The 27,133-nt window shown below is 45.6% G+C and overlaps 1 protein-coding gene across 1 annotated transcript in view; it reads left to right on the plus strand.

The window, feature by feature from the left end:
* The window catches only part of LYST (lysosomal trafficking regulator), a 457,799-nt gene that overhangs the window by 280,698 nt on the left and 149,968 nt on the right, over window positions 1–27,133 (plus strand). Inside the window, exons 27-28 of the mRNA XM_078785068.1 lie at window positions 20,871–21,101; window positions 21,375–21,544. Coding sequence (XP_078641194.1) covers window positions 20,871–21,101; window positions 21,375–21,544 — 401 coding nt within the window. The remainder of the gene's footprint in view (window positions 1–20,870; window positions 21,102–21,374; window positions 21,545–27,133) is intronic.

The raw sequence follows: 27,133 nt of genomic DNA on the forward strand, positions 1-27,133 counted from the left end.
CTTCCTTAAGCTTTGAATTGCTCCACCATTTTGTTTTCCTTCTTGTGTCTGAGGTTCATGAAAAAATTGATATATTCAATCACAAAGAGAACAAGGATGTGTGGAAACATTGGTCAACCTCATAATTATCCCAACGCTTTTTGGAAAAAAATGGGGAGACATTTTAATCAGCTCTGTCTCTCCATCCGTCATGCTACCACCTTCTAAACGGTTGGGCACAAATTTGCCAAACTTGGTATTTATGATTAACACATGGCAAGAAGGTGCAAGAGCAGTGTCAGTTTTGGGCCCACCCCTGGGGTGGGGTCAAAAGGTCAAATTCCGAAAAATGCAATTACTGGCACGTTTTTAAACATGAAATGAAACTTTGTATGTGCAATCAACATGAGGGGACGCATGTTATATGTGTCGATTTTTTGGTTTTGACCCTGGATTCATGTCCCAGGGTCATAAGGTCACATTGATGAAAACAGAAGAATTTTTAATTTTTTTAAACCCAAAATCTGATACTGGGTCATTTCTGGTGGAACATTTAGCCATTTTTCAATTTTGCTTTTGGTGTGAAGCTTCGGGATTTGCGATGGCATGCCATCGACTTCGCTCTAGTTGTGAATTGCAAAGGCGTCAGTTGGTATACGATGGATCAATCAACATTCTTGGGAAAAATTCCAGGGGCATATAAAAGTCCCCTTTATATAAGGGCATGTGCCATGTGGCAAAGTATAGAAAAAAAGGGATATTCCATGGCTTCTAGAAAATGCCAAACAATAGAAAAGAAGGGACATTTAAAAAAAATCTCGTGTGCATGCTGAACTGCCCTTGTGTTCTTTGGAGGAACCAAGGAATGCTCTAGAAAAGTTCATATAAAGGGGCGCCAATTTGATTCAATCATCTACATGAAGAAGTAAATGTATTTTCAATGCAGTTACAGTCTCTTGATTTCAAAGGGACCTCCTCTTCGTGGTCCTTCATTTTTCTGTAAAAAAATTAAAATGCCAAACATAATATTGGTTTTCTAGTATATTGCAGAAGTAGGTGTACATATCACGTTTTTCCAATATGTCTGCAATGTCAACACTTGCAGGTTTATGTAATGTGCAATTATGGTCCAAAAGGGTTTGGTAAAATAGGCTGCACTGCACATGTGTACAATTCTTTCATCTAATCCAATTGTTGCCTATAATGTGTACCCACATCATGTTTGTCCAACGCTTGTCCCGAAGAAAACATCACGCTCAACATGTCTGCAATTGCTTGGTACTCGTACATCGTACATACTGACTTTATTAATTTTTGAAACAAGTTAAATTTCACACACATGCACATTATCTTATGTGTTTTTGTTTGCAAGGTACACAGAAAACTTTAAGTACTGATGGGTTTTAACCTAAATATTGTTGCGGATATGAGATTGGCCTCCATCCATATCCGCTTGTAAATATTCCCCTATTTCCCCAATACTTCCCAACTATCCCCAATCCCCCATTCCCTAGTCCCATTTTCTGTAAACAACACTCTGTAGACCCGACCTTCCCCTATTTCCCCCATTTAAATGTCGCATCCAGGTCCACCACATCTCACGTAGACAACTATAGGACATCTTGCTAGTTATTCTTAGTCTATGTCAGTTAAGGACTCGTTTCCATTAATTCTGACTCTTCGTTGCACCAGAATGTGATTGTATGGCACCGTTAGAAAGTTTAGGACCTCCCAATACCTCCCCGCAGCTCTTCCTCATGGTACAACAACAACAACAACAACAGCGGCGGCGGCGCGGAGAGTGTGCGTCCTCACTCCGGCTTGGTTAGCCGCCATTGAACATGTGCTCCGACGGGGTTACCACGCAGGGGCTCGCTGTCCGCTCCTCGTCAAGGGCGGAGCCCGGTAACCCCCCGCACCCAATAGAAGCGGCGGACCGATTCCATCTGGGGCGGAGACAACGAGCCGAGGGCGTGTCACTCCCCGCTGAGCATGCGCAGGAAGAGGGAGGTGACGTCAGATGCGCACTCAGCTTGGAGAGAGAAGACGCCACCTCCGAGCGCTAAAATACCTCCCCGCATCTCTGGACCGGACCGTGTTGATTCTGCCCCTGAGCCAAGGTGCACCTTGTGCTATCGACTGCCTGTCCTTCCTTGCCATCAATCCCTGTGTAAGTCAGTCTTGTCCCGTTTGTCTGTGGTCTGTCGGGGATAGATAAGACTGTGTCTAAGTGCCCATCTTTTCTGTGCTTTACCTCTTACCGTGTAATCTACCCGTTTCTGCATCACCAATTATATCCTCCTCCGGAGGTCTTGAGAACTGTACCCCTTGTGTCGTTGCATTTATCCCAGCCGTTGTGTCCTTTCCTTCATTGATTTAGCGTAGCGCGATTCGGCCAACGTTCGAGTGGAATCGGGCGGGATAGGGTTCTAATCGGGGAGTAACTGTTCGGACGCGGTCATACCAAACCGCTCGGTAAACTAACATCTAAAACCGCGTCTGTAACAATTGGTGTCGGGAAGTGGGATTGGACCCGAAGCGCGCTTCACGCGCTCGAAATTATTAACGGCGAAATTTGATTTTGTTTTACAAAAATAAAAACCTGAATTTTGAAAGTCGCGCTATGGCAGATTAAGACGGCTGGGTTCCGGTAGAGGAGAGTGGGGTAGAATCGACCCAGGACCCCAGGGAAGAAGTGGGGAAAATGGTGGAGGAGAGTAAAGAAGGTGTGGTTGAGGAGGTATCAGGTGCAGAAAATGGCGCTCTCGCGCACGTGGTTACAGCGGCACCAAATTTTGCCGCGCCCGGGACCGTAGCAGCGGGCTTTGATTTGGGGGACTTCATGGCGCAATTCGCCGAGATGCTGAGAATAGAGGGGGAGAAATTGAGAAACCAAATTGAAGCAACAACGAACGAAAGGAGGGCCGATATGGAGCGAATCGGCAAGATTTGGGACAGAATGGGTGACCGCATGCAAAAATGTGGGGAGACCATGGATCGCATGGTGGGCGAAAGGGTCCCAGGGGTGCACGAGGAGGTAACGCGGGTCAAAAAGCGCTGGTTGAGCGAAGTGGAGGAAAGCGCGGGTACAATGACAGGGGTAGAAATCGCGACACGGGGTTTGGAAAAGCCGGCGACCGATGAGGTAAACGGAATTTTATTAAAGCCAACGGTCGTCGAGGTGAATAAAGAAAAAGCGGAAGTGGGAATTAAAATTGAAGAGATGACGGAGGTAGCCCGGGAATTGCAGGGAGAAATGGAATATGTGCAAAGTCCCTGCTCACATCACGATGCTGTGCTTAATCCAAATGGAAGTTTACAGGTTCGCGTGGAGAAAAGGATCCCCCAGGTGAGTCGTGCTGTTGTGTATTGTGCGGGTAGATTTTGCAGGAGGATGTTTGGCGACAAAAGAATTGTCGCGCGATTGTGATCGATATGGCATCCGGGCGTTGGTGAAGGGTCCCGTGTGAGTGGAAATGGCACGCGTGGGAGGAAAAAGTGTGCGTCGGCGAGTGGGTGTGTTATAAAGTGTGGGAGTGAAACCGAGTGCGAGCGAGAATGCACGTCGGGGTGTACGGAGTGTACGTGCGAGGGTGAGAGTGACACGAGGAGTGAGTTGGTGGTGGAGCGGGTGCGAGAATGCACGCTTGGAATGGTTGAGGGTGTGCGAGGAAGCACACCTGAGTGGGTCATGGCGCGAGTGTGGGAGAGCCCACCTGAGCGCGTTAGTGGGTGGATGCCAGAGTGTACGCCCATGGTGAGTGTTACGGAGGACGTAACGGAGGAGAGGTGTGGACCGAGGTGTGCGCGAGAGGTGTGGTGTGTAACAGGGAGAGCGTTGGTGGAATGTACGGACGGCGTTGGAACGCCGGGTTTTGTGAGGGTGAAAGGGGTAGCATATGCGTGTGAGCATGCAAGTAAAGCATCGACGGTAACCGGGTTAGCGGTTAGGGCGACGGATAGCCGATGCGAGCGCTCGGGGCGCGGCGTGCTTTGTTGGATGCAGGGCCCGGCGCGGATCGAAGCTGCGTCGCTTCTCTTCGAAGCGTCGTTGCCGATTCGGGCTTGGCCCCGCCCCGCCCCGCACGGTCGAGTCCGGGCTTTGGCGGGCGAGGCGACCGGTCCGGTTCAAGGGCGAGTGGGAGGAGGCGGAACGGTGCCCCCTCGTGGGGACGGGGTTCCGACCGGGAGAGGTTGAGCCATCGGGCCCGGGACCGCAAGGTGCCGCGCCGAGATGGTGCGTGGAGCCGCGGTCCAACCAAACCACCTCCCTTGAACCGAAAGCCGGACGGATTCAACCTGCAGGCGACCAAACCACCCGAATTCATTGCTCGGCTTTACGAACCGAGTTTAATGATGTCACGACGCACCGAGGCTAGGATATAGTGGACTGTGATGATGTTAGTAGTGATTTGATACGAAATTTATAATAGTGGGTAGAATTGGCAGTAAATGGAAAATTTTTGATTTGTGGAATTTGGATGTGCAAAATTGATAGTGGGACCTCCCCGATGTGGAGGGATGGCAAATCCACCATCCCTCACAGTAAGGTGGGGCAAATGCGCTATAGCTTATGGGGTGTATGGCAGTGAAAACTAGCCCGGGTGGGTTAGGATATTGATAGGGATCTAGCGAAGATGACATTAGGTAACGTTAAGGTTAGTTAGTGACTGATACCTGTAGTGGGGACGCAGGTAGATTAGTGTGGATAATAATGACGTGGGAGCGCAATAGTTTAAAGGGACGACTGGGAAGCGCAAGTTTCAGAGGGGAGTAGTTAGATGAGATGATGCTGTGTGAGAACTGGACAGGTGTGTGGAGCAGTGTATGAGTAGTGAGTGTTGTGGATCAGCGCGAATGCGCTTGGGGGAGAGAAGGGTGCAGGCGGCACCAAGTATGAGAGCACAGGTGTGCAAGTACAGGTGTGTGGAATACAGGGAGTATTGGAATGAGTGGTGTGGAGAGAGTTGGAGTAAGTGGTACGGAGTGGTGTGCATGGTGCGAAGGTGTGGATGGGGGAAGAGTGGACCCCTTTCACGAGTACCCGGGGCGGGTAGTGTAAGTGTTAGGTAGAGGGTATAGGTAAATTGTGGTTGAATATTGGCATCTGTGGTGCGGGTGACAGAATGGTATTTGGATGGGTGCATTAGTGTTGTGGAAATGGCTGGGCGTGTAGCCTGTTAGTGTGTGTAGTTGGTTTGGGCACTCCACCACTGTGAGGATGTCGGCCAGGTGAGGCCGCAGGTGGGCTCTGGGAGCCGTTAGTGTCAGTGGGTGCCTGAGGATCCCGGGTGTGGATCGGGCAGCCCGTGCCAGAGAGGGCACTGAGGGGGTGAGAGTGCGAGAGGGCCTTCCCCAGTTAGTTAGGTTAGGGTAAGGAGCAGGTAAGCTCGGGTGGCAACTACAGTGGTGGAGGTGTGCAGGTGGGTAGACCTGCTGGGAGAGCTACACGTCACGGCCCAGAAATTGTGCGAGGGCACCGGGAGATGAATCGGGGGAGTGAGACCCCAAATTGAGAAGCACCACAGTTTGGTCAATGGGAATTGGTTTTTAGAACCCATAGAGTAAGTTGGCCAATGGATTGGCAGGGAAAGACCCCGGGTCGTGTAAAGTGTGTTAATGTCATTTAGAAAGTAGTTAGGATGAAGTCTCCTCGCACCATCTGCATCCACTCACCTGAGGTGACAGGTACTCCACACCATGCCATGTTTTGATTATTTTTTATGATGCAAATGTTTGGAATGTGAGACGCATCATGATGTGGGTGTGACATTGTGCTTTGTTGTTCCATCTCTTCCTCCTTATGAGGATTGATGATGAATTGATGATGGCAAATTTTGGCTAGAGGGATTGTGGAGACGAATTTGGTGTAGAAGAAATATGGGGAGACGAGACATTAGCGACGAATTTGTAAATGTGTAGATTTTGTAAATAGGGGGTAAGGGCAAGGGTAGTGTAGGTGACAGGGGGGGGTGACGTACGGTAGGGACGAGCTTTCTCATTTCGCTCTCCGTACGCATTTCGCCTTGCATTGCCTTATTGATGTGTACCCTTGTGACCTTATCCCTCGCTCAATTGTCTCTTTTGTCTCCCACATGACCTGTGCGCCATTGGGTGCCGAGGGGAGCGTGCGTGAGTCCTCCATTATGCGCCCGGAACTCTCAGAACCAGCTGTCTGCATCGATGCACCACATTATGAACCACATGTCTGTGGCCGAGCACCACTGATGGACCCCATGGGTTGGGGCATGGCCCCTCTGCTGGAACCGGCCATGAGGGCCCGAAATCTTGCTGGCAGACCTTGGCCACAGGGCACCGATGCCACACAGGTGAAGCACACGTAGTCGGCCCTGTGGGCCATAAATAAAAGAAAATAAAAAGGACACATTGGGCACACTTTATTGCAAATAGGCCGCCAGTAAGAAAATGAAAGAAAGACAACAACTGGAAGACAATAATAATAACCAGCAGAGGGAGCCGAAGAGCAAGAGACACCTGCAGGGTTAGGGGTTGTTGTTTTTATTTTCATGAACAATGGTGACTGCACCGATTGGTGCTTGAGGGTGCTTTGGTGCGTTTTTGGGTGCTTTAATGGTGCATTGATGCAGAGCAGACTGTCTCCCCCCCAGAAAGAACAATCACAGGTCCTGGGTTAGTCTTGTAAATAAAGTAGCGTCAATTGTATAAATGATGCTCCCTACCGGCTGTATGTTTAGTTTGAGGATTCTTTCCGCGATTCGGTTATCCTGTGGGTGTGTTTCTGTGAGGAGAAGGGTGCAACGTCGCAGGGGGACATATTTACTCATTTGTGAACATCTGTAAAACTGTCGCACTCAGGGTTGAGTTAATAGTAGAGGGAACTACATCTGAGTGCCACACTAAAGTAAGTAAAAATTTATCGGGTCGGGACGCCCCGAGGTAGAGAAGGGTGCAATGTTGCGGATATGAGATTGGCCTCCATCCATATCCGCTTGTAAATATTCCCCTATTTCCCCAATACTTCCCAACTATCCCCAATCCCCCATTCCCTAGTCCCATTTTCTGTAAACAACACTCTGTGGACCCGACCTTCCCCTATTTCCCCCATTTAAATGTCGCATCCAGGTCCACCGCATCTCACGTAGACAACTATAGGACATCTTGCTAGTTATTCTTAGTCTATGTCAGTTAAGGACTCGTTTCCATTAATTCTGACTCTTCGTTGCACCAGAATGTGATTGTATGGCACCGTTAGAAAGTTTAGGACCTCCCAATACCTCCCCGCAGCTCTTCCTCATGGTACAACAACAACAACAACAACAGCGGCGGCGGCGCGGGGAGTGTGCGTCCTCACTCCGGCTTGGTTAGCCGCCATTGAACATGTGCTCCGACGGGGTTACCACGCAGGGGCTCGCTGTCCGCTCCTCGTCAAGGGCGGAGCCCGGTAACCCCCCGCACCCAATAGAAGCGGCGGACCGATTCCATCTGGGGCGGAGACAACGAGCCGAGGGCGTGTCACTCCCCGCTGAGCATGCGCAGGAAGAGGGAGGTGACGTCAGATGCGCCCTCAGCTTGGAGAGAGAAGACGCCACCTCCGAGCGCTAAAATACCTCCCCGCATCTCTGGACCGGACCGTGTTGATTCTGCCCCTGAGCCAAGGTGCACCTTGTGCTATCGACTGCCTGTCCTTCCTTGCCATCAATCCCTGTGTAAGTCAGTCTTGTCCCGTTTGTCTGTGGTCTGTCGGGGATAGATAAGACTGTGTCTAAGTGCCCATCTTTTCTGTGCTTTACCTCTTACCGTGTAATCTACCCGTTTCTGCATCACCAATTATATCCTCCTCCGGAGGTCTTGAGAACTGTACCCCTTGTGTCGTTGCATTTATCCCAGCCGTTGTGTCCTTTCCTTCATTGATTTAGCGTAGCGCGATTCGGCCAACGTTCGAGTGGAATCGGGCGGGATAGGGTTCTAATCGGGGAGTAACTGTTCGGACGCGGTCATACCAAACCGCTCGGTAAACGAACATCTAAAACCGCGTCTGTAACAATATGTAGGGCGCCCCTTTATATGAACTTTCTAGAGGATTGCTTAGTTCCTCCTAAAAACAAAAGGGGAGTCCAGCATGCACACGAGATTTTTTTTGAATGTTCCTTCTTTTCTAGAGGTCGACATTTTCTCGAAGGTATGGAATGTCCCTTCTTTTCTATAGCTTGCCACATGGCACATGCCATATAAAGGGGCCTTTTCTATGCCCCCGGCATTTTCCCCAAGAATGTCCCTTCTTTTCTATAGCTTGCCACATGGCACGTGCCATATAAAGGGGCCTTTTCTATGCCCCCGGCATTTTTCCCAAGAATGTCCCTTCTTTTCTATAGCTTGCCACATGGCACGTGCCATATATAGGGGCCTTTTCTATGCCCCCGGCATTTTTCCCAAGAATGTCCCTTCTTTTCTATAGCTTGCCACATGGCACGTGCCATATAAAGGGGCCTTTTTTATGCCCCTGGCATTTTTCCCAAGATACATTTTAAATACGAACAAAATGCATTTGTTTATCGTGCAATACTTTATTCAAGACGATATAAAAGTCTTGAAAAAGTAAAGGGAAAAAAAATATTCAACCCAGACAGGATTCAAACCCACAATCCCCAGCTTCGGACTCCTCCCTAAACTCCGGTCACGGTGTACCTCCGAGCCCCGAGAGGAGTCACGGCAGAAAGATGTGTTATTCTGTATGCCAAGGATCAATGGTGAAACCACACCAATTGTTACCAACAAACCAGTATTGTATTAAGGTCACACAAGAATAACGGTACTGTAACAATATTAATCAAAAGTACAATCAATATATATCATTCCTATGATGGTACCATGAGTTTCGTAATATATAACTCACTGTGCTCCAAGTGAGCGAGAAGAACATCCCCAATGTCTCTTTCCCGGCTTCAAGCCAAAGTTGATTCCGGCTTCAAGCCAAAGTCGATCCACTCCAGTGATCGTCCGTACGATGTCATATCGAGACCAGAATCCCATTGGGCTGGCAGTTACACTGCCAAAGATGAGCGAAGGTGTCCTCGAGAAGCGACGGGCAAATCACACCTTCAGGTATGGATTTTTGATGGCTCTCAATCGGCGAGCCGCATATTTCCCACTCAAAAGCCACGTTACACACACACACACCAAATTAACGTCTGGATGCGGTGAGAATGGTTGAAGCGAAGTGAAAAACCTTGAGCGATGCGCAAAGCGCGCGAGTCAAAATGGCCGACGGCCCGTTCTGGTTGCGTAACGACACTCCGATGATTCTCATCAGAATCAACCGCAAAACCTGTCACGCAGGTTTATCTGTCACAGCGAAAACAACTCTGTCGCAGGAATCCCTTTCCCGGGAAACCGAAAGTTCACTCGTGACCCTCGTTCACCAATCGTTCGCTCCAGACCTCGAAGCAGCTCGGCTTCTTGTCCGACTCACTCGCTCCGCCTTCCCTTCCTCATCTTCCTCTTCTTCCTCTTCGTCGTCGTCCGGTTCCGGGTTCATTTAAAACCTTAACTTTTTTACCTTTTGAAAATAGTAATCTCTATTTCCCCCAAACGACAACAATAATAGTACATGGAATCAAAAATGTTTACAGTAAATGAAAACCACAACAACGGAAGTGACGAATCCGTAACACTTCCCCCCCTCAAGAAAGAAAGTTTGAACATAGTGAAAACTTTCTTTGCAGGCAAAAACTCTTTTAACAAACAAAAGTAAAACTCAAACCCAAATTATCAATTCACCTGAGCAACAATAATTAATATTCCCCAAAATAAAGCAACAAAACTTCCAAACAACCTACAGAAATTTCCAAAGTTGATTCACTCTGGACAAAGCATCAGCTACGACATTGTCCCTGCCCTTTACATGCTCAATTTCCAAGTTTAACTCCTGCAAAGCCAAACTCCATCTCATCAACCTCTGGTTTTTATGTTTCATTTTTTGAATGAAGGTTAAGGGGTTGTGATCAAAAATCCAAAGCAAAGCAAATCTATAGCACTTTTTGAAGGAGGCCGAGCTGAGAGCCAGGTTTCATGGTGGTTGGGTGGTGAGGCCTGGAAGTATTGACTGCCTGGACACATTTAGGAACGTGGAGTTCACGGGTTAATCCGTGTTGGAATCTTGGCTCAGCTGCTCCTGAGCTCTCAGTGCTTCCAACTCTTCTCTTGATCATAAAAATCATAATCACAGTTGTAGAGTCGGGTGCTGTAGTCACGTGAGTAGCGGTCCCCATCTCGGGTACCACCGTAATAGTCATCCCGTCGAGAGTTGCCAAAACTGCGCTGCTGCTGCTGGGAGCCTCCGTAGTAATCACGACTGCGGCCGCCACCAAAACTACTACTCCCACCCCGGGAGCCATAGCCACCCCTGAAACTACCTCCACGTTTTCCTCCTCTGTAGCCCCCTCCACGCCCATAGCCTGCCTTCTCTACAGTTATGGTCCGACCATCCAAATCCTTGCCATTCAAATCCTTTTCTGCATCTTAGGCGTCCTTTGTAATTTTCAAATGTGACAAAGCCAAACCCTCTCGACTTTTGCGTCTCCCTGTCTTTTATCAGCAGCACTTCCAAGAGTGGTACATATTTGCCAAAGATATAGTCCAGAACATCTTCACTTGTGTCAAAGTTCAGTCCACCTTCAAAGAGCTTGTCAACATTGCCTCCGTCCACGACTTGTGTGTGCTGACACTTTGTTTCTGGGTACTCGACAAGAAGTGCCTGTGCAAAGCGTGACGTCAGTACCTTCTCCTTCTCTTCAGGGCACTTCCTACCCATAGCACGAGTTGCGGCACAGGATGGAAAGATACCCGGAATCTCCTGCTCTAACTGTGCGGTGTTATTTTCCATATGAGGCTTTTCAACAAACATCGGATTACCAGAAACTCGACCACCGGCCAAATCATTCCCGATAACAAAAGATACTCCCTCTACAGGAAGAGTGGCTTGTAAACCTACGGTGACTGGTCCTGACACCAAATCAGACTTCAAATGGATGACATGAAGTGGAGCTTTAACATAGCCACCAACCCCCTGTAAAAGAACACTAACACCTGTTGCCGTCTTCTCTGACAATGGCAAAATGCCCTCAAGCATCAAAGATTGATGTGCTCCTGTGTCCCTCAATACCCTTTTTTTTTTTTTTTTTTTTTTTTTTTTTGTATACAAGATCGAGGCTCGTGAAAGAGCGAAAATTAATCACACAGAAAGACAAACAGACACATAAAACAAATAACATCGGGAGCGGTAGACAAGATGGGGAGAGAGGGGGAAGGACACAAACACAACATTTGAGAGCAGGGACCGAGAGACATGGAGACATCGAGAGATCTGTGGGAGGGAGAGGGCTTTGGGGGGGAGGCATGTGAAGGGGGGAGGCATGTGAAGGGGGGGAGGCATGTGAAGGGGGGGGGGTGGGAGAGGTATAAACATATGGACACTGCCAGGATTTCCAGGAAATAAGTTGGAATTTCAAATAAGGTGGATCTGGGGTGAATTAGTGGGGGTAGAAAAGATCAAGGTTATGGATGGGGGAAGATAAGAGATGGTGGTGAACAGCTGTTTTAAAGACCTGGAGGGAGGAGAGGGATTGAAGGGAGTGTGGGAGTTTGTTCCACAGGCGGGAGAAAAGAGGAATGAAAGAGTGAAGGTGAGCAGAGAGCCGAGATTTCGGCAGTTTAACCATCAGAGGGTTGCTGGCAGATCTTGTGCGACCTGTAGGAATATTTGGGGGACAGAGCACGGAGAGAGCTGGGGGAGCAAGGCCGGAGAGGAGTCGGTAGAAGACAGAAAGACCACCTACCTGCCTGCGGTGAGTGAGTGAAAGGCCCTCAGAGATAGCTTCATCGCGGGAGATTCCAATGATTTTGAAAGCTTTGGATTCAACAGCGTGAAGCCGAGCCAGGTGTGAGGCAGGAGCACCAGCCCATAGGGGAGAACAGTATTCCATTGAGCTGCGGATGAAAGCCTTGTATGTGGTGAGGAGCTCAGGTGTGCCGAGGAAGGACTTCGCACGACGGAGGATGCCCAGTCGGCGACTGGCTTTGGAGGCCAGCTTGGAAATGTGGTTTTCCCAAGAAAGATCATGGCAGATAGTGAGACCCAAAAGCTTGAGTGACAGAACTTCTTGGAGAGGATTGTTGAGAAAGTAGATGGGAGGGTTGTCCAGTCGATCTTTTCGGAGAGACATAGTAAGAGAGTGAGATTTGGCAGGATTGAAAGACATGTTCCACTTGTTTGACCAGTCTGTGATTTTGTCCAGGTCTTCAGAGAGTGAGGAGGCTGCAGACTGCCTATCTGAGGGAAGAGGAATGGAGCGGCAGAGAGTGGAGTCATCAGCAAAGAGATAGAGAGGATTTTCCAGAGAGTCAGAGAGATCATTGATAAAGACCAGAAAAAGCACAGGGCCCAGCACACTTCCTTGGGGAACTCCAGCCTGAACAGGAAGGGGAGATGAGAGAAATCCATTCAGGGCCACACGTTGACTATGACCAGAGAGGAAGTCCGCAAGCCATGCATGGAGATTTCCATGGATACCATAGGAGGAGAGTTTGGTGAGCAGAGCTGGGTGCCAGACCGTATCAAAGGCCCTTGATATGTCAAGGGAGACAGCTCTGATTTCCTGTTTGGCATTCAGGACCTCCATCCATTGTTGAGACAGCAGAAGCAGCATGTCCAGAGTAGAGTGACCTGGTCTGAAACCAAATTGATGATCAGAGATCAAGCCATTGGAGAAGAGGAAAGATTTCATATCCGAAGCAATGATGGATTCCATGACTTTGCTGATAATTGGGAGCAGGCTGATTGGTCTGTAGTTGCAAGGATCTGTTTTTGCACCTTTTTTGTGTAAAGCGGTAATGTTAGCTGATTTCCAGGATGCTGGCAGATGACCTTGAGCAAAAGATAGGGTGAAAAGAACAGAGAGAGGGTGAGATAGAGCGGCAGAGCAGGATTTTAGGACCCGTGGGCTGATGCCGTCTGGTCCAGTTGCAGAATCAGAGTCGAGGTTTGACAAAAACTCCTCCACCTTGTCAGGAGAGAAGGACACAGAGTCCAGGAGCATTTGGGTTCGACTGGGAAAGGTGGGAACAGAGAGAGATGGGTTTGGGACTAAGGATTTCGAGGCGAACACAGAGTTGAGGCATTCGGCTTTGTCACGTGCGATGTCAACTGTGTGGCCATTTGAGGTAAGGGAGGGGATGGAGGGGGAACAAACACCAGAAACGGATTTGACCAGACGCCACCAGGATTTGGAGGAAGGAGACAGGTTTGAGAGTTCATTCTTGAGTGAGGAGAGATAGTGCTTCCTGGCACTCCTGAGGGTAGACACACACTTGTTCCGAGCTTGGTGGAAGGAACTGAGATTTCCTTCAGTTGGATTAGCCTTCCAAGAGGCAAAGGCAAGTTGTTTCAGGGCAACTGCCTCACCACAAGATTCAGTGTACCATGGACGGGAGGAAGGGTAAGACAATTGAAGGCGAGATGGGATAAATCTGTGCATGAGAGAGATCAGTTTGCTTTGGAAGAATTCCCAGGAAGAATTGATGTCAGAGGCAGTGGAGATGGGAGACCAATCCAGACGATTGATGGCTGCTTGAAGACCGTCCCAGTCGGCCTGAGTGAAATGCCAGACTCGTCGACGCTGAGGAGGCTCTCTGAGAATGGCCAGAGAGATGTCCACTTTGACAAGCACATGATCAGAAGAACCGATTGGAGCAGAAGGAGAGCAGCAGACATTAGCAGGGAAGTTTGTCATAACCAAGTCTAGAAGAGAAGATACTCCATTGGCTGAGATCCGGGTCGGGAAATTGACAGATTGTGTCAATCCCAGTGAGTCACAGAAGTCCTTTGCTGAGGTGCCATGACTAGTGAGAGAGGAACCCACACCCAACCAGGTGGCATGATGACAGTTGAAGTCACCACATATGAGGAAGAGAGAGTTGGGATGAGTGGATAGAAGTTGGTCCATGTTGTCAGACATTGAAATGTAGATGGAGTCATCACTGTTTGGGGGACGGTACAGAACACATATGAACAAAAGGTGGGAGCGGAGAGGAAGCCGTAACCAGAGGTACTCCTGCGGGTGAGGAGGAAAGAGAGCAGTGCAAGGAGAGTGAGGAAGAGAGTTTTTGACAAAGATAGCCACCCCACCACCAGGCCGAGGCTCAGGTCTATCATACCGGAGGAGGGAGTAACCAGGAAGAGATATTAAGGAATCAGAGACATCTTGAAGGAGGAAAGTCTCTGTTAAGCAGATCAAGTCTGGATTGTCAGAAGCAACCTGTATGGAGAGATCAGTCAGGTTTGAGCGAAGGCCCCGGATGTTTGAGGTCCATACCGTTAATGAAGAGAGAGGGGGAGCATCGGGTACAGGACAGGGGAGGGGAGGAGTAGGGTAAGATGAAGGATGAGAGGGGGAGGTAGGGAGAGCAGTTGATAGTGTTTCAGATGTTGCAGAAGAGTTCCAAGAAAGGGAAGGATGAGGAGGATGAAAGGTTTGCTGGTGAAGGGATGCGGCACAGTGAGGGGTTGTTTGAGGGGGGGCAGAGGAAAGTAGAAGGTTTGGGGGGGTGGAGGTATGAGATAGAAGGGAGACGAAGTGGGGAGGAGGCAGCTTGGAGGAGGAGGGTGGAGGAGAGAGAATTGGAGAGGAATGGTATGGGGGGAGAATTGAATGGGAGGGATTGGGGGGGAGTTTTGAAGGGGAGGAGTGAGGGGGGAGTTTAGGAGGGGAGGGGCAAGGGGGGAGTTTTGGAGGGAAGGGGAAAGGGGGGAGATCAGGAGTGGAGGGGCAAGGGGGGGGATTAGGAGGGGAGGGGCAAAGGGGAAGTTTAGGAGGGGAAGGGCAAGGGGGGAGTTCAGGAGTGGAGGGGCAAGGGGGGAGTTTAAGAGTGGAGGGGCAAGGGGGAAGTTTCGGAGTGTAGGTGCAAGGGGGGGGATTTGGATGGGATGGGCAAGAGGGGAGTTTAGAAAGTGGATGATTAATGAAAGACGAACATTGATAACAAATTGGGTTTGTTGTGATTTTCAAGTTAGCAATCCGGTTCAGGATGATGGAGGAGGGATGGAATGAATGTGAATTTAGACCATGTAGTGAGGGAGACGTATAAGATATTGAATTTCTTTTTTTTGAAGTGGAATGAGTTGGAGAGGAAATTGAGAAAAGCCTTTTAAATAGGAAGAAAAACAGCGTGTTGTAATATACCACTGAATAAAAAACAGAAGGGGAAAGGTTTAACATATTTAAAAATATTTAAACAGAACTATGAACAATCTTATATGCACAAAAATACCAACGGGGGGAGAGCCGAGAGGGACCACCACGAGTCACGTGAACAGGGCAAACGGTGGATGGCAAGGAGATAATGGGGGTGGGGCGAACAGCACACCTGGACAGAAAATACAGGATGAGACAACAGTACACGTGGAGAAAAGAAAATAAATGTTTTTTTTTTTTTTTGTTTTTTTTGGGGGGGGGGGGGGGGGGAATTAGAACGTTAGACAGTATTATGTTCGGGGTAGAAGGGAAAAAACCAAGAGCCAAGCAAAACACACTTAAGTTAACAAAACACCGACGGGGGTACAACTACAAGGCCACACACAAGGGCAGAAAACGATTAATTAATTACGAGTTACAGGAAATTCAAACCAAAACTAACTATAATCAAACAATATCACATGGACGATAAAATAACGAATTGAAATTTGACAATCTATCTGGGGAAATGGGGGAGAAACACGTGGTCGAAGAACGAACGAACGAATAAGAATGAATAAACGAATGAGCACAGAGAAGGTAGTCTTTTTTTTTTGTTTTTTTTGAGTTGAGATTTACATAAGGAAGTAGGCTTTGGGGTGGAAAGACTGCGAAAACAGAGAACGAAAGTTATTGGATCACAAACGACAGGCGCTGAGAGAAAAACAAAGCCTCAAGGTTGTACAGTGTACACTGTACAAGACCTCGAGACGACACGAATTAACGCGATTTTCAATACAGGTATGAAAGATTTGCACCGAAAATCTTTGATGGGACAATAAACGTACATACACCATAAAAGAAATACAGTTATAACGAAAATACAAATTGGAACAATGACTTAACTTCGATTTCGATGGAGAGCGTGGAGACCTGCGAAAAAACGAACCGTCGCCAGCAAGACCGGAAACGGAAGGTGGCAAGCAAGACCCCAACCGGCAACTTGTGGTCTGCCTCGGGCCCCCCGGAAGAAAAGTCTGTCTTGGAACTGTAGTCTTCTGATCCCTAAAAGTCGCGGTATCAGATTTGTCCCCATAGTCATCTCTAGGCCGCCTCCATGAATATTTGTTCTCCGCCCCTGATTTACCATAACTCCCCTGGCTAACTCGAGGCGGGAAGTTAGGTTTGTGAACCCCATCCTAACAGGTTTCTGTTTCGTTAAGTCTCCATCCAGTGACACAAACCCCTCTGAAATAAAAGGTTTGTAACCCTCCGTAACAAGGTCATTCTGTGATGCCGTAACTTTGGCATGGGAACCTTCACAAGGCACTGTCCTCCACGGATGATTTCTCACATTGGCCAATTCATTCGGAGTTGTACTAGTCTGACTCCGCTCCGGATTTTTCCTTTTCAGGGCGTAACATTGGGACATCAAATGCCCAGGTTTCTTGCAAAAAGCACAAGTTGGCCCGGAGAAAAAACTTGTGGTCTGCCTCGGGCCCCCCGGAAGAAAAGTCTGTCTTGGAACTGTAGTCTTCTGATCCCTAAAAGTCGCGGTATCAGATTTGTCCCCATAGTCATCTCTAGGCCGCCTCCATGAATATTTGTTCTCCGCCCCTGATTTACCATAACTCCCCTGGCTAACTCGAGGCGGGAAGTTAGGTTTGTGAACCCCATCCTGTGTGTCAAGGCATAGTTATCTGCCATGGTTGCTGCTTCATACAACTCTGGTACTTCTTTTCATCCAGATGTACTTTAATGTCCATGTGGACACACTGTTTGAATTCCTCCACCAAGATCAATTGTCGCAACAGGTTGAAGTCTTTCCCAATCTCCGAGTCACACCACCTATCAAACATGGTTTCCTTCATTCTGGCAAATTCCTCATGGGTCTCACTCTCCCTCTTCCTGGCATTCCTGAATTTTTGTCGGTAAGCTTCAGGCACCAATTCATAGGCTTTGAGAATGGTTTTCTCCACTATCCCATAATCTGCACATTGGTCAATCGGTAAAGCCGAATAGATATCTTGAGCATTACCCACCAGAACACTTTGCATTAACATAGTCCAGGACCCCACAGGCCATTTTAGCATTTCAGCCACTTTCTCAAAGTGTAAAAAAAACTTGGCTACCTCCTTTTCATTGAAGGGTGGAACCAGCCTCACATGCCTACCAACATCCCAAGTGATCTGACTAATTGTCGAACTAGCCGGCATGGATACTACTTCTCTCCGTTCTCCCATTAATTCCAGCTCCTTGAGTTTAAGTTCCTTCTGATACTCCATGTCACGATCCTTTAACTCCCTTTCGGCTCTCCTTTCCTCTGCTCTTTCCTCCTCTCTTCTTTCTTCTTCAGCTCTCCTTTCCTCTGCTCTTCTCTCCTCGAGTTCTCGTTCCTGTTCTGCTCTTCTTTCCTCTAGTTCCTTTTCAGCTCTCCTTTCCTCTGTTCTTCTCTCCTCGAGTTCTCTTTTTCACCCCTCCTTTCCTCTGCTTTTAACCTTTCCTGGCTCTGCAGTTGCATCTCCATTTTCCGGAGCTCCACATTTTCTTTTTCCTCGGGTAACCAATCCAAGGCTACCTCTTTCCATGTTCCTTGTCCCACCAGAGATTCTACCACCAATGTCTGCATCTCTGCTTTCTTCATATTAACTCGGACCTCCAAGTTAAACTATTTGGCCAATATCAAGAGTTCCGATCTTTTTAACGCTTCGAACTGTGCCTCATTAGGGGACGCCGCAAACTTTTCTGCGTCAAACACCATGGTGACTATCAGTTAACACCTGTTAACCTTCACACAAAAATTTTCAAATTTTTCTTTTTGAAAAATTTGGGAATGTTAGAAAAATTCCAAATTTGGGAATTTTGGGAATGTTAGGGAATTCTCATCCGGACGAGGATGTTAGGGAATTCTATCCCGAACGAGATTTGGGAATTTTGTCAGCAAAGACGAGCCCCCAATTTCTGTATTGTTACCAACAAACAAGTATTGTATTAAGATCACACAAGAATAACAGTACAACAACAATAGTAATCAATTGTACAACCAATATATTTTTCCTATGATGGTACCATCAGGTTCGTACAATATAACTCACTGTGCTCCAAGTGAGCGAAAAGAAGAACATTCCCCAATGTCTCTATTCCGGCATCAAGCCAAAGTCGATCCGCTCCAGTGATCGTCAGAACGATGTCCAATCGAGACCAGAATCCCGTTCGGATGACAGTCACAGTCCCGCTGCCAAAGCTGCGCAAAGGTGCCCTCAAGGCGACTGGGAAATCACACCCTCGGGTATGGACGTTCCACGGCTCCAAATCGGCGAACCGCAGATTTCCCACTCAAAAGCCACGTTACACACACACACCAGATTAACGTCTGAATGCGGTGAAAATGGTTGAAGCGAAGTGAAAAACCTTGAGCGATGTGCAAATCCTGCGCGAGGTAAAAATGGCCAACTGCCCGTTCTCGTGGCGTAACGGCACTCTGATGATTCTCTCCGGAATCAACCGCAAAACCTGTCACGCAGGTTTATCTGTCACAGCGATGACAACTCTGTCGCAGGAATCCCTTTCCCGGGAAATCCAAAGTTCACTCGTGACCCTTGTTCACCAATCGTTCGCTCCAGACCTCGAAGCAGCTCGGCTTCTTGTCCGACTCACTCGCTCCGCCTTCCTTTCCTCCTCCTCCTCCTCTTCCTCTTCGTTGTTGTCCGGTTCCGGTTTCATTTTAAAACATTAACTTTTTTACCTTTTGAAAATAGTAATCTATATTTCCTTTAAACGACAACAATAATAGTACATGGAATCAAAAATGTTTACAGTGGATGAAAACCACAACAACGGAAGTGACAAATCCGTAACAGCACGTGCCATATAAAGGGGCCTTTTCTATGCCCCTGGCATTTTCCCCAAGATACATTTTAAATACGAACAAAATGCATTTGTTTATTGTGCAATACTTTATTCAAGACGATATAAAAGTCTTGAAAAAGTAAAAGGGGAAAAAAATATTCAACCCAGACAGGATTCAAACCCACAATCCCCAGCTTCGGAGTCTTTGAAGTGATGCTTTATCCATTAAGCCATTGGGCCAGCACATTGCATGTTTTTTGTAATAAGAGGTATAAAGTGTGTATATATCTTTATTTATATATAGTTCACCTTCTATTGGCATCAGATATGAAGCTTGCAGCCAAGTTTCATCAAAATTGTGTGTAGTTTCGGAGAAGAGAGCAAATACCTATTTTCGGCGGTTGACACCTCCCTCCCCCGTAAATCTCTTTGATGTGCTCAGATTTTGATGCTGTCAATAAACCTTCGTTTGGGTTGTGGCCATGTTTGGCCAAGCCAATCAGATATGAAGCTTGTGGCCAAGTTTCATCAAAACCGTGAGTGTAGTTTCAGAGAAGAGAGCAAGTAGCTATTTTTTTGGGGGGGGGGGGGGGGGGTCAATAACCCCCCTCACCCACACCACACCCCCCATCCGTTCACCCTTTAATGTTTTGTTGAGTGCAGATTTTGAATTTGTTTTGAAAGCCATTAACTAGACCTATTGGCCGATGTATATTCCAAGTTTCAGCTCTTTTCAATGTACAGCTTTTGAGATACGAGCGCCAACACATTTTGGGTGGACGGACGGACTGATGGACGGACTGATGGACGGACTGATGGACGAACAGACACCAACGTGAATTTGAGGATTTTCTAAATAAAACTCAAGAATGCATAAACGGACGTTGCTGAAATTTGGAACATATTGAGCGATGTGCCCTTTATGGTATAGGTATAGAGTACAAGGTATAGAGTACCTTTATGGTATAGAGTACAACGTTTCAGCCCCAAGTACCTCAACGTACAAAGTATTTACTTCTGAAATGTGCAGGCAATTTCGTCCAGTGGAAGCCGAGAAACGAATTTTCAGCCCCAAGTTAAAGCTGCATACAGAGAAACGATCCCTTATATAAAGGGAGGGGTGCTTTGCGCCTCCTTTTGATAGCACATCGGGCAACTTCATTTGCACAAATGATGGAATTGTTTGGCTGCCATTAAAAGACCTTACTAATTATACAGTTGCTATATTACCTGATGATGCAGTTCCTACATCATGTGGATATTCATTGGTGATGTCACGTAAATATGCATTCACGGCTCCGTGTGAAAAAATGTGAATATGCGTTGGCTATGTTGCGTGAATTAACGAATCGAGTGTTTTTCTAAATTAATTGTACAGTTAACCATTGACTTTATGGTATAGAGTACAGAGGGACAGGTTATGGCCTGATTTGAATAAATGGTACCCATCATTTGCTTTAGATTTTAAATGACCAGCTTGATTATGTGACATCAAAACTTAATGATGCCTCTCTGTTCTATGGCATATCTGCCTATTTTGACTGACATTTTGGTTTTACCCATAATTCTTTAACCAGCATTGACATCACCACCTCTAATTTTCTCATGGGAGACTATAATCGCACAAAATGTCAGCATTTTGAAGTACAGTATTGTTTTCCTCTTATCCACATAAACATTGATTCACCCTTGGATATTTTGAACCAGGAATTGTGTTGCAGTATCTCTGCTTTTGTAACACAGAATGAGAATCATAAAATGGATCCTGTAAGCCACCTTGATGCTCTGAGTAGTTGGTCACATGGCCTTGCTCACTCTCCGATTCAATCACAGGCAGGAGTTTGAGAGCGTGAAAGACATACCTTCGTTCCAACGTCGTTGGGTTGTCCCATTGCTGGCATTGGTGGTTCCTTCTTTGCACGATACGTTGCTTGCCCATGACTTGCTCTTCACACTCCTGCGGCTCTTTGGATCTTGCACCAGACTTGCGAACATCCTACTTGATAGCGGCCTTCTGTCTGTCCTCTGCAATGCGGCAACGGTTCTCTCGGCAATGGACATCAGGTTAGGTACCCGCTATTCCCTCTTTTCACAATTTAACTCGTCATCAAATATTCTGGACACTTGATGGGAGTTTTATGACACTTTGTCTCACTTCAAGACTGCTATCTTTTATTGTACATTTTGTTTCCCTACTAAATCGTCTTTTCACCTTTTCTGTACCTCGTGCCAGTTCATGAACCTTCACCTCGATGAGGCATCTTGGTGTCCCCATTGCACCATGGTGCCTCCTCCGGTATATTTTTAATGTCCTTGCTCTTGCCGTGTTTGTTGCAGTACCTTACCACGTAGTGATGGCGGATTGCTGTTAGGTGACATTCAGCAGTTCCTGCTTGCTGCTACACTTCATGCCTGCACTTCAGCTGGTTCTCACTACTTCCACCTTCTGGACGACCTCTTGGCCATGCTCGGGCATTTTCAGACATCCCAGAATGCCCGTACGCAGGGTGAGGTCTCAAAGAGAGTTAGATATTAGCACTACGTACCTTATTATGCCCATGCGTTTTGGAAAAAAAATGGTTGATATTGTGGTCGGCTCCATCCGTCTGTGTGTCTGTTTGTCCTGCACTCGATGACTTCATAGACAGCTGGACAGAAATTTACCAAACTTTATAGCTATGATGACCACATGACACGAAGGTGCAATAGCAGTATCATTTTTGGACCCATACCCTGGGGCATGGTCAAAAGGTCAAATACCGACAAATGCAACAATGGGGGCATTTTAAAACATTTTAAAATGAAACTTTGCATGGGAATTTGGTCCAAGTACAACTTGAAATCATCTCAAACTTGGTCCTAATCCCGTTGAGCCAATCAGCAACGTGAATGGCTCTAAACGAGCAGAAAGCCTGAGTAAGGCGAGAGAACAGGACGCCTCGGTTTTTAATCACGTCAATGTACGACAACATTACTGGAATCACGTGATGCATGGCGGCAGGATGGCCTGCTTATAAACGTTCGCTAGATGGATGAGATTCACAATGCCGTGCTTATGTGCATCTTATGATGAGGAAAACTATTTGTAAGCATAATCCAAGTTCCCTTTGAGGATCTTTTTGAAAGGGTTTAAAATGACCACGACCACAGGCTAGCTTGTTCTGGAGAGGTCCTGTCCTTCTCGATGGCGTTGGATATCGTCGTGTATTCATATATATATATATATATATATATATATATATATATATATATATATATATATATATATATATATATATACAGTATATACAGTATATATATATATATATATATATATACAGTATATACAGTATATATATATATATATATATATATATATATATATATATATATATATATATATATATATATATATATATATATATATATATATATATATATATATGTCGGATTGAGACTTAGAACTTGGGACTCAGAAGACTCAGAGAAAGGAGCAACGGATATATTTATTAGAACTCGATACACAAGCTTGCGGAGAAGCAGGAAGTCGCAGGAAGCTCACATGAAATGACCAACACTACAACAAGATGCTCTGAAATAATTCGATTAAAACTTGCTTTATATAAGGAATATCGGGTGTGGTTTTAGCTCACAAGATACAGAGACAGAATGGGCTCATTGGCCCTCCCACCATAGTCCCATCCTGTTGTTCAGTTAGTTAGAGGAAGCTCATCCAAGGCCACTCATAGGTTAGCTCAGATAAGGAGATGGTCAGCCATATGTGGCAACATGTTTACAACTTTCTGTATAGAAACCTTGGTTGGGAAAGTACAAAAGGAGGGGACACTCATAAATGTGTCAGCCCACAGGATATTGGCAAAGTTATGAAGGAGGCTGAGAGATAGCAGCTGCAACCAAGGCCAGGAAGGGGAACAAGAGATTGTGCCCACACAGGCCAAGAGCTCACAAGCACAGAACTCCTTATTAGGATATTACACATCCTCAATGCACAAGAAAGGACTAAGTATTATAAAAGAGTACAGCAATCAGTCAAAACAAAACATATAATTGGTTATACTTGGTAATTGGTAAAGCAGCAAGGATCAACAAAGGGGGAGGGGCATTACAGCTCCATATATATATATATATATATATATGTATATATATATATATATGTATATATATATATATATATATATATATATATGTATATATATATATATATGTATATATATATATATATATATATATATATATATATATATATATATATATATGTATATATGTATATATGTATATATATATATCTCTCTATATATATATATATATGTATATATGTATATATGTATATATATATATATCTCTATATATATATATATATATACATATATATGTATATATATATATCTCTATATATATATATATATACATATATATGTATATATATATATCTCTATATATATATATACCTACAGTCACGTGAGAAAGTAAGTACACCCCATGTCAAGTTTTGACTTTTTCAACATATTTCAACATACAGCTATTTGATCTTCATTTCAACAATATTGATAGATAAAGGTGATGTAATATAACAAATATCATGAAACATTTACATTTTGTAGGCCATTGTATAATTTAAATAAACATAAATGCAAATTTCACATGTGGAAAAAGTAAGTACACCCCTACATTTATCATGACTTCAAATACCTAAAATTAGAATCAGGTGCACCAGCTCAGGTGCAAATGATTAGAACATCGTTAGAGAGGATCTTGGAGGAACCTGTCTTATTTAAACCTAAGACATTTAGTTTGGTTTGCTCTTTATTGTTGAAGTGTGCAGAGTCACAATGCCGAGATCAAAAGAGCTCTCTGAGGCCTTCAGAAAGAAGGTTTAGATGCCTCGAGTCTGGGAATGGATTTAAAAAGATCTCCAAACAATTTGAAATCAATCATTCGACTATCCGGAAGATCATCTACAAGTGGAGAAGATTCCAAACAACTGCCAACTTGTTCAGGCCATAGTACATGGTGTTATGTAGAATTATTATATGTAAGTGCAAAATTTGCTACACTAGTGGAACCAATGTTTTTTTGCATCTATATACCCTTGGCAACAACACCTGAGTTGGTTCCATTTTTTTCAATGGCATCTTCGTCCCTAACCCCAAGCCAAGTAGAAGTCCACGCTATGAAAACTTTCAACTTGGTCAGTATCAAGATAAAGTTGTTAATGCAACACAGCAAGACTTTGCATGGCTACTTTCACGGTATTCACAGAGGCACCATGAAGAGACATCAGACGGTATACCAGTTTGGTCAGCATACAATTCTCTTGTGTGCACTCCAGAAGAGAACAAGACACCCAACCTTGATCAAGATCACACAATGCCTATCATGGAGATATATCATGGAGATATCATGATTGGACAACACTGGTGACAGTTCTTGAGAAGCTTTCGTACCTCAATAGTGTTGTGTGTCCGGAAAACACTGGAACGATCTTAGTTACATTTGACATGGATCTTTACAAGAGGGCCCTAAAGTTAGAATATCTTCATGACCAATATGCTGGGAAATGGATGGTATGCCCTGGTGGTTTCCACACTGTCTTGTGTGCACTAAGGTGCCTTGGGAGGACTGTTGAGCACAGCGGGCTTGATGAAGCTTGGAGCAAGGATCTGTACAGCACTGTGACAGTAAATCAGATACTCAATGGGAATCACCACAATCGTGCTGTCCAAGCTCATGAGCTCACATTAGAGGTATTCTTTGATCTCTGGCTTTCAGAATTTCTGAAAGAGAAGCCTGCAGTTGTAGAAGCTCTATCTGCCTGTATGGATAACTTGATAGAAGCAAACAAGAAAGAGGTAGGCATTCAGGAAGCCCATCACCAACTTCTAATGGAGATTGAACATCTAAACTTGGAAAAGCAGCTGAGTGATTTTGACAGGAGCCACAGTAAATTCCCAATGTATCAATGGGCACGAATGTACATGAGGCAAGTGTTGGCGCTGATTAACTTCACACGTTCACTGAAGCAGCCAGATTTCTTCCTGTACATGGTGTCTCTAGAAAATTTGTGCATATACTTCTTCAGCTACAACCCACGAGATTATGCTCAAAACAAGTTCTTAGCCAAAGATATTTCTCAAAAACGTCTGTTAACTGGATATAAGTGTTCTGGTGGATTTTCTGTACAAGGAATGACAAAAATGCCAGAAAAAATGGTTAATCAAAGTGTTTTATGTGAAAAGATACATACAAAATTGCAAAAAATGGCGGCCATTTTGAAAGTCCAAATGGCCGCCAAAGACGCCATTGAAAAAAATGGAACCAACTCAGGTCTTGTTGCCTAGGGTTTCAGGATTCCAAAAAACATTGGTTCCACTAGTGTAGCAAATTTTGCACTACAATGACACAACACCATGTACTACCAGGCCGCTCCAGCAAGTTCAGCCCGAGAGCAGACAGCAAGATGCTGAAAGAAGTCTAAGAACCCCAGAATGTCATCACGGGACCTACAGGAAGCGCTTGCCACTGTTGATGTCAAAGTGCACGAGTCTGCCATTAGAAAGAGGCTGCACAGATTTGATCTACATGAGAGGTGTGCCAGGAGGAAACCTTTGCTGTCCAGAAAGAACATCAGGGCAAGACTAAAGTTTGCCAATGAACACCGAGGCAAAGACCAGCACTTCTGGAATAATGTGCTCTGGACAGATGAGTCAAAGGTAGAGCTATTTGGCCACAGTACCAGAAGACATGTTTGGCGAAAACCAAAGACAGCATTTGACCACAAGAACCTGATACCAACTGTAAAGCATGGTGGTGGAAATATTATGGTTCGGGGCAGCTTTGCTGCATCAGGGCCTGGGCAGCTCACCGTCATATAATCCACCATGAATTCTTCATTGTACCATAGGGTGCTTGAGGATAATGTGAGGCCATCTGTCGGAAAGTTGAAGCTCAACCGAAGATGGACCTTGCAACATGATAATGACCCTAAACATACCAGTAAATCCACCAAGGAATGGCTGAAAAGAAAGAAATGGAGGGTTCTGGAATGGCCAAGTCAAAGCCCGGATCTAAATCCCATCGAGATGTTGTGGGGGGGATTTGAAACGAGCTGTGCATGCCAGAAACCCCTCAAACATCGCACATCTGAAAGAATTCTGCATGGAGGAGTGGGCAAAAATTTCTCCCAGTCGATGTCAGAGACTGGTAGACAGTTATAAGAAATGCCTACTTGAGGTTGTTTCTGCCAAAGGGGGCAATACCACCTATTGGAGCCAAGGGTGTACTTACTTTTTCCACATGCGAAATTTGCATTTATGTTTATTTAAATTATACAATGGACTACAAAATGTAAATGTTTCATGATATTTGTTATTTTATATCACCTTTATCTATCAATATTGTTGAAATGAAGATCAAATAGCTGTATGTTGAAATATGTTGAAAAAATCAAAACTTTACATGGGCTGTACTTACTTTTTCACGTGACTGTATATATACTAGCTGAATGCACCTGGCGTTGCCCGGGTTATTTTTGAATGAATTTACTACTATAATTCAGCTCAGCTTTTAATTGCGAAATGGGCCCGGCCCGTCTGAAGCGGCCTCAACCGGCCTCGCCACCTTGCCTAAAACCTTTGCAGGGCCCGTCCCGACATTTTTTGTATTAGAGGTTTCCTCCTATCTTTCACCGTTCAGGAGATTAGCTTGCGCAGACAAACAAACAATAAATTTCTTTTATAATATAGAGAGATATATATAAACTAGCCGAAAGCACCCGGCGTTGCCCGGGTTCTTTTTGTATGAATTTACTACTACTAGAGAAATACCTGTGCTACGCATGGGTGGGAGGCCAGAAGCAAACAGGCAATGCAGATATGGTGAATGCTAAAGCATGAAACCAATAAATTCCACATTCCTGTAGCACCTTCAGTCGCACATCAGACATGGACAGCAAGTTCGTGAAGGACTTCCATGAAAAACGTACCTGTTCGCAAACAAACGGGTTCGCTCACGTGGAGAAACATCGATCGTGGGTCCGTGGCGAATCTGCATATGGCGATGGCGAAATATCAGAAATTGAAGGGTTTTTATTTATTTTA

The sequence above is a fragment of the Myxine glutinosa genome, chromosome 9 (assembly GCF_964187855.1).
Source record: "Myxine glutinosa chromosome 9, kmMyxGlut1.1, whole genome shotgun sequence".
Taxonomy (NCBI): domain Eukaryota; kingdom Metazoa; phylum Chordata; class Myxini; order Myxiniformes; family Myxinidae; genus Myxine; species Myxine glutinosa.